We start from the raw sequence: 12,119 nt of genomic DNA, 5'->3' as shown, positions 1-12,119 counted from the left end.
CATGGCCTCAGGATCCAGACTGACCCTGGCCGAGGGTGTGCTCCCAGGACCTGCAGAGTGCCATGACGGAGCCCCTGGATTGCCCATGCTGGCGGGACCCCCAGCCCACACTTCCCAAAGCCAAGCCAGTGTTGAGTTTTCCTCAGCTATCTCTCCACTGAACGGACAGATGAGCAACTTCCCCACACTGGATGGGTTCCCTTTCCATGAGGATATTTCCCAGGAAGCTCTGACCAACCAACTTACAAACATTTCTTTAGCTCTGATCAGGTTTCTTTTTTTTTTTTTTGGCCGTACTGCTTGTGGGATCTTAGTTCCCCAACCAGGGGTTGAACCCAGGCCCTCCGCAGTGAAAGCACAGAGTCCTAACCACTGGACCACCAGGAAATTCCCTCTGGTCAGGTTTCTGTAATCACCACTTCATCAAAACTGCTTTTGAAGAGGTCACCAGTGCCTTCCACTTTCCCAAATCCAACAGTTACCTGGTGTCTTTACCTTTCCAGACCTCTCAACAGCATCGGGCACAGCTGTTCACGCCTTCTTTTTCAAAAATCTTCTTTGACTCCTGGGGCGCCATAACAACACCCCCAAACCCTTACCAGGCATTTACAGGGGAGCCAGGTACGTTCTCAGGGCCTCCTCTCGTGCTGGCCTCTCCCTAGGAGAACCTACATATTCCCCTGGCCTTAACCACCATAAATATGTTAATGGCCCCCAGAATTTATAACTCCAGTCAAGCTCCAGATAGGAATGTCTCAAAGGCATCTCAAAATTAACATGCCTAGAATGGAACTCCTGATTTATGTCCCCCTCCAAGCCTTCACCATCTCAGAAAGTGGCACCACTGCCCACCAAGTGGCTCAAGCCAGAAGTCTGTGAGCTCTCCTTGAGTTCCTCTGTCTCCCTGGCTCCCACATCAAGGTACATCATTTCCATCTCCAAAATATCTCAAATTTACCCCCTCATCTCACTCCATACGGCCAACCCCCTGGCCTGGGCTGCCGTCATCTCTGATCTAGTATACTAAAATAACCTCCTTCCTGGTCTCTCTGAGGTCATTCTTGCCTTCTCCCTTAATTCTCCACCCAGTAGCCAGAGTCATCTCTTTATATCACAACTTCGATAATGTCACTAGCTGGCTTCTAAGTGTACTCAGAAAAAATCCAAACTCCTTGCCCTGGGCTACACGGTCCCGTGTGACCTGGCTCTGCCTGCATGTCTCTCCCGAGTCCCCTCTGCTCCAGCCATGCCAGCCCCGTCAATGCCAATGCCAAGTTCCTCTCCTCCCCCCAACTCTTGCACATGCTACTGCCTCTGAGTGAGATGTTCTTTCTTCTACCTGGCTTACTTCTGGCTCCTCGTTCTTCAGGTCTCAGTTTAAATGTCATCTCCTCAGATGCACTTTTCCTGACTGTTCTGTCCAAAGAGGTCCTCCCTCCTTCCCCCATTATACTCTCTTTCTACATCCTGCTCATTTCAAAGATGTTAACCATATACTTGTCTGTTTGCTTGATTATTGTCTATCTCCCCCATCAGACTATAAGATCCAAGGGGGCAAGGACCATTTCTATTGTGTTCTCCAGTAAGTATCTATATCCAGTGTCTAGCACAGTGCCTGGTACACAATAAATATCTGTTAAATAAATTAATCAACATTATACATATATATGGCGGTACATATACATATTATATACATATAAGAATATTAAAAACAGAGACCTAGTTGGGAAGATAAAGTATCAAAAGAAAGCCACATGATTAGTGCCACATAAAGGATGCAGATGAGTTCTAGAAAGCATCATTGGAAGGAGAAACTAAGAAAGGGCTCAGGGAGATGAGAACCAAACAGGCTTTGAATGAAGTGCAAGTCTAGGTGCTACAAACTGAATGTGTCCCCCTACCCCAAATTGATATGTTGAAACCCTATCCCCAATGCAATGGTATTTGGAGGTGGAGTCTTTGAGAAGTAATTAGGTCATGAGGGTAGAGCCCCCGTGATGGGATTCGTGCCCTCATGAAAAGAGGAAGGAACATCCAATCCCTCTTGGCACGCATACAAGGAAGCCACATGAGGAAATTACCCCAAAGAGGACCCTCGCTGAGAACCCAACCGTGCTGGCACCCTGATCTTGGACTTCCAGGCTCCAGAATTGTGAGAATAACATGTTTGTTGGTTAAGCCCTCTGGTCTATGGTATTTTGTCAAAGCAGCTCCAGGGGACAAAGGCAGTAGCAAAGAGAAAGCCCACGTCACTGAATGGAAGCAGAAATAATCAAGGAGCCTGGTGAACGAAGTAACATCTGGGTAGCTGAGCGCATGCCCCGCCCTGTGTGAGCAAAAACACACCCAACCCTGACCAACTTGTACTCTGATTCTCTCTGCATAAGCAGCATCCCCACGATGGGTCATTCCTCCTTCCAATCAGCCAGGGATGGAGTGGGTTCTCACACAGAACTCCACCAATGGGAGCCTTAGCTAGGCAAGGGTGCACCTCATCTCTCTGGGGTGTGAGCTTTATGGAGCCCAGGTGCCCAGACAGCAGCCTGGGTGGTAAAAGGTAAAGGTGCTCTCTACCCAGCCGTGCTGACCTCCCTGTAGCAGCCAGAGCAGAAAGCCGTATAAACCCTATCTTGCAAACTAACTATCTAGGTTGCAGCTTCTCTCTGTGTTTATTCTCCCAGAGCTTTTAGTAATGTTCAACATTCCAGCCTTGTGTCAATTTGCCACAGGAAATTCCAAAAGGAATAATCTAGGCAACCTTGGCACAGAGTTCAAGGGTAAACAGGGCCTCTACTGAGGCTAGTAGCAGAAGCCAACATGGGATCCCCAAGGGGAAGATGGGTCTCAGGGTCTCTGGCAGGGCCGAGGATCCCATGTCCCCTCCCCATAGAGCCTCCCCCCACTGCAACCTGGTTAAGTCTCCTTCAGGAGGATGTGACTTCTTTACCCCATGGCACTCCTGGGCACAGCTCTGCTCCGAGGACAGATAGGGCTGCTGGGTTCTGAGCTCTGTTCGAGGCCAGACGGGCCCCTGAACAAAGTTCATCTGTCTGTGCCTCATCTCCCCCAAGAAACAGCTGCTCTCTGGGCCACCGGAGTGACCCAGGGAAGGCCTGGTAGGGAGCAGAGCAGAACTGGGATTTCAAGAGAACTTGAATGGAAATGCTATCATCTAGTTCATTGTGTGGTTCCATTCCCATTGCAGAGGCAATCACCACAGTGTCCAGTCCCCGGACTGTGAGTCCCCTGAGGGCAAGGGCCTCTGCCTACTTCATTAACTCTCTAATCTCAACACGAGGCCTGGCCCAGAGTGGATAATCAACAAACAGTGGTCAAATGAATAAAGGAATGGCCCCAAGACCCCCATTCCTCCTGCTACTGGAGAACCACTGGTCCCAGGAATGACTAGCTGGGTTCTAGCAGGGCACCCATTCTGCCCCTTCCATGCCAGTGGCAGACATCACTAATCAATCACAGCTCTCTTTGCTATTGAGCCAGGAAGCAGATTCACAATCCTTCAGACAGCCAATCCAAGTTGGCCATCTAGAGATGGCAGAGATTCTTCAGTTTGGGGAGGTCCAAGAATCTAATGAAAGCAGCAAGTTTCTCTTTAGCATATACACGCAAAACTTTACATCTGATTTAGAGATATTCAAGATCCTCTCCTTTAAAAGAAGTAAAGGCTTGGAAGCCCCAAGCCTGTACTCAAATAATCATTGGCTGCCATTTAGAGATAATCTGCTGAAAACATCAGCCAACAGATTCTAGAGTCCAAAAGAAGCTGAGGGACAGCCCCCAGGAGCCAAGAATCAAACCCAGACCTGTCCACCCACACTGCCTACAGACACCAGACACGCCCCAAGCTAGGCAAGGGTGGGGAGGGGGCTCGCTGAAGGGACGCCTCCCCGCTCCCTGCAGGCAGTTGAGAGGGGAGACACCAGCCCCTCTGCCTGCCCAGCAATCCCCTCCAACAAGGACAGTGTCCACGGCACAGAGGAACCCAGGCAGCCAGGGTAGCCCCAGGCTGGAATCTATTTATGCACATCCTCGGTACCCAAAGGTTAACTTACAGCCCGAGATACGGCACAGAGCCAGCACCGAGTTATTTATATTCTCTTGGCCGACCAAGAGGAACAGGGCATTTTAGGGGGCCTCTCCAAACGAGGCCTGGAGGGACTCAGTTTACAATACAACACAATCATCCCCCCCCACACGCACACACACACAATCTAGACTATCCTTGGAATGAGTGTAAGCTGAGAAAGTATAAACCAAAAGATTACGTTTAAAAAAGAAGTAGGTCATGGCCCACTGGGGGGCTGGGGTGAGAGAAATTAGCCAGATTCCATGGAATCATTCCAAGAGATTCTCCAGGCTTTCCAGACTCCGTATCAGAAGGCTTTTAAAGGAAAACTTCTCCTGGTCCTAAGTCCACAGCCCTAAAGGCCCGTGGGATGCGAACCAGACAAAGGCGGAAGGCAGGGCATGGGCTCCCGGAGTGCAACTTCAAGAAGAGTCGGACCCACGGCTTGAGCAGGAAGCTTCCACTCTCAGAGGTTCCCTGCCTTGGTCACTGACCCCAAACTGATCCTGGTCCAAAGAGCAGGAGGAGGGTTCGGAAATTCTCCCAATACCCCCGAGCCCCAAAAGAAAATACCCTTGTTTGACCAAAGCTTCTTCAAACCCCTCTGCTTTGTGCTTAGTAACATTCATAAGACAGCACAGCAGAGTCTGTTAAATATCACACGGGGCTGTACAAGGCCTGCCGCTAGGTGCACTGCACAGCACGTCAATGGGCTTGCTTTAATGTAGTGCCGTGTGGCGGGGGTCTGGCAGAGCTGACCCCCAAGGAGTCCTGGGCCAAGATTCATTCGGGGAGAAGCCTGGGCATAGCCGGGCCAACTCCCCAAGCTGAAGGGCAAGGGGGGCCAGGCAGGCCCAGTGATGTGCAAACAGCACTATAGCCCTGGAGCGTGCAGCGTGTTCTAGGAGACGCCTGCAGACACGGGCCTCATTCCCAAAGAGTCAGCCCAGAGAGGCTCTCCCGTGACCCCCATCAAGGCCAGCTCCATCCACTAAAGTATCCAGGACAGGAAGACTTGGGGGGGGTCCCCCATTCCTGCTCCAAACACCATGGTACTGGGCCATCCCATTTTCACAGTCAAGATTTCCACCTGTGGTGGCCACCCTGGTAGGCAGAAACCTGGAGGAAACCAAGGCCAGGAGGGAAGGGAGAGCGCCCCTTCCTGGGCATAGTGGAGAACTACCTGTTCTCCAGAGGCCCCCTCCCCAGCCACCCATCACCTCCTGGGCTCCTCCATGGACCACAGAGACAGGGTCCAGGCGTCAGTAAGTCAAGCCCGCAAGAGCATGGAAGGAAGTCGGCTCCTCTCCTTCAAATCTGCCCTTCCACATCATCTACCCTGACGAGGGATCTCTGGTCATTTCCTCTTGTAGCAAGGGCTCACCTCTCTAGGAATATGACCTCAAGTGGAGGCGCAGGGGGAGAAGGCAGATGGGAAAGCTGCTTCTGATAGACTCAGATCCAAAGACCGGGAAGGGTCCTTGGAGAATGGGGAGCATCCTTGATTGATCAGTGAAGAAGCAGCCCGGGCACGCAGAATGAAATGGTCCATCCAGGATCACGGGGAAGACCAGGGGCAGGGTGAACACAGAAGGCAGGTCTCGCAGCTGCGGGGTTACCATGGCAACCACCTCCGCCCACCTCCCACTCTGCATCACAGGCAGAGCTTCCCAAGGACACTTGGCCACACTGTAACAACCCCCCAGGTCCTGCCAGACTCACCCTACACTCGGGTTCTGCCCTCACCCCTCGTCTTCCCACTTGCAGGACCATACTTTAAATCTGCATGGGGATGGGAGCTGGGAGGGATGGGAGTTGGGGGAGATGCATTAGAGGAACGCCCTGGTTCTAGACCAGGAGCTCAACCGGCCACATCCAGGAGCACCTGGAACTTCCTACGCGAGACCCAACTCAATAATCCAGACACAGCACTGTCCGTGAGCCCCATGGTTGCTGTTATTTTTTTTTTTAAGATTTTTTTTGATGTGGACCAATTTTAAAGACTATATTGAATTTGTTACAATATTGCTTCTGTTTTATGTTTTGGTTTTTTTGGCCACGAGGCACGTGAGATCTTAGCTCCCCAACCAGGGATCGAACCCGCACCCCCTGCATTAGAAGGTGAAGTCTTAACCACTGGACCGCCAGGGAAGTCCCACTGTCGTTTAAATTTACATCAGGATGCATGGCGCTCACAGGCTTGGCTCGGTGCCCTCTCAGAAAACTGTCAGCCCTTAGGTCCTGGGATGCCTCATTCTTGACCCTCCCAATATTTAGTTTTGTTTAAACACCCTCTCTGGTTCTACCACGTGAAGCTTCTGCCCCAACTCTCCTGTTCCTAACTCCCCCCATCTCCAAACAAACAAAAACCCCTCTGGCTCTTTGAACAGACACAGATGTTCTACAGGCCACCAAAACCACCCTGCTCCACTGCTCTTCAACCTCCTTAGGAGCTGCACATGTCGTCCTCCCTTAAAACACCACTAATAAAGGGTGTTCACAAGGCTGCTCTGGCTCAGGACCCCTGTAGAGATGTCCACCTGAGGTTTGATGCCGGGCAGTGGTGCACCTGGCCTTGGTCCTGACACCCTGGCTTGTGGTCAATGAGCCTGGACTCAGGCTGGCGCTCCAGCCCCTCCACTCCCTCGTCCATCCTGTCACCCCACATACACCGTTTGTTGTGCAGCCTGACCAGGTCAGTTTAGCATTTAGGACAAGGAGAAATGCATTTCCATCCAAGAATGAATAGGCTCCTTCCGTCACATTTGGGGAGTGACATGGCCCATCCAGTCTTGGCTTTCTCTCAGCTCTCAGGAAACTGAGCCCCAGCCCAGGAACCCCACCAGACTCCTGACTTCCTTTTGTGGGCCTTCAGTTTCTAGGTTTTTTTTGCCTTTTTTTTTTGGCTGCGTTGGGTCTTCATTGCTGCATTCGGGCTTTCTCTAGTTGCGGCGAGTGGGGGCCCCTCCTCATTGCGGTGCACGGGCTTCTCATTGCGGTGGCTTATCTTTGTCGCGGAGCACGGGCTCTAGGCGAGCGGGCTTCAATAGTTGCAGCTCGCGGGCTCAGTAGTTGCGGCATGTGGGCTCAGTAGTTATGGCTTGCGGGCTCTAGAGCACAGGCTCAGTAGTTGTGGCGCACGGGCTTAGCTGCTCCGCGGCATGCGGGATCTTCCCGGACCAGGGCTCGAACCCGTGTCCCCTGCGTTGGCAGGCAGATTCTTAACCACTGCGCCACCAGGGAAGTCCCTCGGTTTCTACTTTTAACCATCCTCTTGTAGTGCGCATATTTTATTTGAAATCGCCCCCATTGTTTTTGTAAGCGATAAGGTATGTTTCTTTAAGTAAGCAAAAGAGAAAAGCCCACTTTCTTCAGGCTTTCCCAGCCCTGCGGGGATCAGCCCTTCTCCGAACTCCAGCTCATTTTCCAAACCGAGGTAGCGCCTCCCCTTCAGCCACACAGGCCCTGAGCTCCCTTCCCTCTGCAGCCCCATCCTCCAGTCCCCGCCGCAACCCCCAACCCCATTTCTCCACTCCAACCTCTTTACCGAGCTCCAGGCCCACAGGTCCAAATGCCCCAGACATTGCAACGGGGATGGCAATGGTCCCCCCCGCACCGCCATCTCAGATGCTGCGCACCCCCACTGCTGAATGATCCATCGCCCCAGAATTATTCACCCAGTAAACATGGTGGCCACCATTCATGTATCCATTCAAGTAATGTTCATGGAGCGCTCGCCATGCGCCAGGCTCTATGTGCAGGACCAGGTGCGGAGTAAACAAAACAGAAATGCCTCTCCCTCCAGGGAACTTTCAACCAGTCCCCAGTCCTGTCAAGTCTACTTACCAATCATCTCTGAACTGATACACTTCTCCCCATGCCCACAGCCACTATCTTAGCCCAGGCCAGTGGGCTACACTGGGAGGAAAGCACTGGAGATCGGATCCAGCTCTCAAATGCATGAGCTGTGTGACCTTGGGCAAGTTACTTTCTATGACTCTGATCATTTGACAGATAAAGACGATAACGGTACCTACCTCGTCGCCTTGTTGCAAGGATTAATGAGATAAACCATATAATAGACCAGCGTCTGGGGTAGAGTAAGCAGTCTCTGCTTATCTGTGTGATCACAATCCCTGTCTCCCTAGAAGCCTCACCGCTGGCCCTCCCACCCCGTGGCCCACACTCCACGTGCACCCACCACCTGCAGGTGCCCATAACCACAGGCTCTCTCCTACCCTCCAGCCTTTGCATATCCTTTCCCCACATACAAATAACACAACAAATAATTCTGTGCAAAAGATGTTTCTCCCTCATCCATACATCCATCTAACAGCTGCCCTCCAACAACATGTGGCCCCATTACATGTTCCTTTTATTTGCATGCCAGACTCATTCCCTGGCTTTCTCCTTCTCATGTTCCAAGGTTCAGCTCAAGGCCCCGTCCTCTGGACCCCCAGGCTGAGGCAGATGCCCTTCTTCTGTGCACCCTCCTCTGGGAGCCCACAGCCCTCAGCCCACTGCACTGGGATCTCTGCTCCCCTTGTCTGTCTCCCTTCTGGACTGGGTGCTCCTTGGAGAGCGTCGTGTTCACCTCTGCGTGCCTAAGCCTTAGAACCATGCACTTGATGCAAGAGAGGTTCAATAAATGGTTAATAATAAACGGGAAAAACAGAAGAATCACAGAGGCAAATTTCAACTCACTGTAGCAAAACAAACCTTCCAAATAATTAGACACTTATTAAGCAATTACTTTATGCCAAACTCTGTGCTAAGCTTTAACACACATGTCATCTAATCCTTACAATAATGCTGTGCCTTGGGTATTTTTATTCCCATTTCATGGGTGAAGGGATGGACACTCAGGACATTTAAAAAACCTGCTCCAAATCACACAGCTAGTAAGTGGAAAAGTCAGGATTCAAACCCAGGACCGTCGGAGTCCCCATGCTCCACCCAACACTAGATGAGCTCAGCTGTCAGTGTGGAAGGAGCTGCCTCTGGGATGTGCAAGAGCCCTTCCATGACGGCCACAGGACCTCACTGGGATAATGGGTGGGCTTCCTTTAGAAGTGGACCTAAAGTCACTGAAGGTCCCTTCTTACTCCAGCCTCTAGGGTCTATGATGTTAAATTAGGAGCTCCTAGGGTGGTTCATCTTGGTTTCCCCCATGGTGCTTAGCTTGCAGCTGGGCACACAGCAGGCAAATGATAAACCTGTGCTGAATAAATGAATGGGCAGATGAATGAATGGATGAACAGATGGATGGATGGATGGATGGATGGATGGATGGATGGATGGATGGATGGATGGATGAATGGATGGATGGATGGATGGATGGATGGAAGGATGGATGAAGGAAGGAAGGGAAGGATGAATGAATGAATGAATGACAATTCGTTTTGCACATGTCCGAGTCACCCTCTCTTCCGGGCTCAAGATCGTAACCCAGCGAACTCGGGAATGCCGAGCAGGCAGAGCACCCCAGCCGACTCCCCTCGGAGCTGCGGCGGCCCCTACCTGCAGAGGTGGTCCGTCCGGCACAGGCTGCGGAGGTCCAGGCAGTTGGGCTTCTCCTTGTCCTCGTAAGAGCAGCTGGGCAGGATGGTCTGGCGGCGGCGCTCGGCGCACGCCTGGTCCTGGCAGGAGCAGAAGAGCATGCGGTAGGTGTACTCGCTGGGCACGCGGTCAAAGAACTGGCGCAGGGCCTTGTGGCACTTGCGGCGGTTGCAGCGCTCAGTGGGCGAGATCTCGCGGTTGCAGATGGAGATGTAGGAGGAGCGCAGCTTCTTGCAGTTGTCGTTCAGGTTGCAGGCTTTGGCGGCATCCAGGCAGTGGTTGCTCTTGGCGCTGACTGCCGGGTCTGCCCCTGTCCCTGCAGGGAAGGAAGGGGGCAGTCAGCCCATGCTGGGGACGCCCCCCAGGGTCACAGTGCTCTCTGACTCGGCTTGCTCATCTGTGAGATGCGGATCGCTTAGCAGCCCTCCCGCCTAAGGCTGTGATGAAGATCAAGTGAGTTAATATGCGGGTCCACTGAGCAAGCTGTATGTACGGTGCGCTTTTAGGATGACAACTATTAAACCAAAGTCTTATTTAAAACTTATTTCAAAAACAGTATGAAGATTCTTTTAAAAAGCTAAAAATAGAGCTACCAAATGATCCAGCTATCCCACTCCTGGGCATATAACCAGAGAAGGCGAAAACTCTAATTTGAAAAGATACATGCACCCTAATGTTCATAGCAGCGCTATTTACAATAGCCAAGACATGGAAACAACCTAAGTGTCCATCAACAGATGAATGCATAAAGAAGATGTGGTGTATATATACAATGGAATACTACTCAGCCATAAAAAAGAATGAAATAATGCCATTCGCAGCAACATGGATGGACCTAGAGATTATCATACTAAGTGATGAAAGTCAGAGGAAGACAAATATTATATGATATCACTTATATGTGGAATCTAAAAAATAATACAAATGAATCTGTACACAAAACAGAAACAGACTCACAGACATAGAAGACAAACAAGACCAGAGGGGAAAGGGGAGGGGGAGGGATAAATTAGGGGTACGGGATTAACAGATACAAACTACTATACATAAAAGAGATAAGCAACAAGGATTTACTATATAGCACAAGGAACTGTATTCAGTATCTTATAATAACCTATAATGGAAAATGATCTGAAAATATATATATATGTATATAACTGAATTACTTTGCTGTACACCTGAAACTAACACAATATTGTGAATCAACTATACTTTGATTTAAAAAATATATATATCACAAGGCGAAAAAGCAAGCAACTAGGTGTTCGTGGCCCTGTTCACAAAAGTGGGATATGGGGAAACAAAGGGACTGGCTCAAGAGCACACAACTGGGTGGCCACTGATGCAAAGTGGGTCCCCGGGTCCCTGGGCACCCAAGGCCACACATGTGAGCAGGGCTTCCGGTCAGGGAGCACTGCTGGCCCTTAGGAAGTTCCCACTATGGGATCTTCAGCAGCCAGGGTACCAATAGCACCACGGCCACCATCCTTGCCCCCACCACTGTGACCACTGAAACTGTCCCCACACATTTCAAAAGGCCCCATGGGGTGGGACTGCTATTGCAGCCAGTTAGTGCCGAGACCACTGAAAGCAAGCGCTGGGCTGGGAGCTCGGCAGCGTGAGGAGGAGGCTGAAGGCCAGCCTCAGGCTCCAGCAGGGCTGAGCCCTTAATCAAGCAAAGCGCAGATGAGCTGGAGGCTGGGACCTTGGCATGAGAGCCGTGGCTTTGAGCTTCATGCCACTGCCTGTGGAGCAAAACACCTTGGTGATCCCAGGAATTGTCAGGTTCCTTCTGTGGTGTCTGCCCCACCCCCCAAGTCTCAGCTGTTCTGAGGGGAACACATGGCACAGGGACCCCCCCAGCCACCAGCCTACTCCCACCTGCAGAGCACCTCTTGTCCATCCTGATGACAGACAGAGTGGGGAGGCAGGAATTCAGTCCGCACAGGCCCCTCACCCGCCACCCCATGACATTCTGGTGAGAGCTGGATGGGAGATCTTCTAGCACACTGGCAGCAAACCAGAGCAGGAGCCCATATCTGGCCAGCACCGTGGTACACCAGGGAGAGCCACCGACTTAGGTTCTAGGATGGATGAGCCACGGTCTTTCATTCATTCCTCATCCACCCAACAAATGCTTTTCAGTATTTCTTGAGCACTACCCTATCCACGCGAGGCCCTGCCCCACAGAGGGTGGGAAAGACTAGGGTGTGGCCACATCTACCCTCCCATGGCACTTCCAGCACAGGTCCCTGTGTTCCAATCACCTGGTCATTAGTGATCTATCAAGTCTCACCTCTGCACAGCCCTCTCCCTGCCAGGTGCTGGGCTGGACCCGTACGTGTAAGAGGAGCCCCTTCTCGAAGACCTCACAAATCTAGCTAGGAAACGAAGAGGCACAACAGCAGAATGATTAAGACTGGGGGTCCTAAAACTGAGGCATCTGCATCGATTACTCATCCTGCTGCTTATCAGC

At 51.4% G+C, this 12,119-nt stretch overlaps 1 protein-coding gene across 4 annotated transcripts in view; it reads right to left on the bottom strand.

The window, feature by feature from the left end:
- GFRA2 (GDNF family receptor alpha 2) overlaps positions 1 to 12,119 on the bottom strand; it is a 303,828-nt gene that overhangs the window by 252,669 nt on the left and 39,040 nt on the right. For all 4 annotated transcript variants that reach the window (XR_014248092.1, XR_014248093.1, XM_082404471.1 and 1 more), the window contains one exon: positions 9,605 to 9,959. Coding sequence is in view for 2 of the 4 variants with exons in the window: in XM_082404471.1 (XP_082260597.1) it covers positions 9,605 to 9,959 (355 nt within the window). In the remaining 2 variants the exon portion in view is untranslated. The remainder of the gene's footprint in view (positions 1 to 9,604; positions 9,960 to 12,119) is intronic.

This window comes from Balaenoptera borealis, assembly GCF_965194805.1.
Source record: "Balaenoptera borealis genome assembly, chromosome: 8".
Lineage (NCBI taxonomy): Eukaryota > Metazoa > Chordata > Mammalia > Artiodactyla > Balaenopteridae > Balaenoptera > Balaenoptera borealis.
Note: the sequence above shows the minus strand (reverse complement) of the source record. Positions and strands in the feature narration are given on the sequence as shown.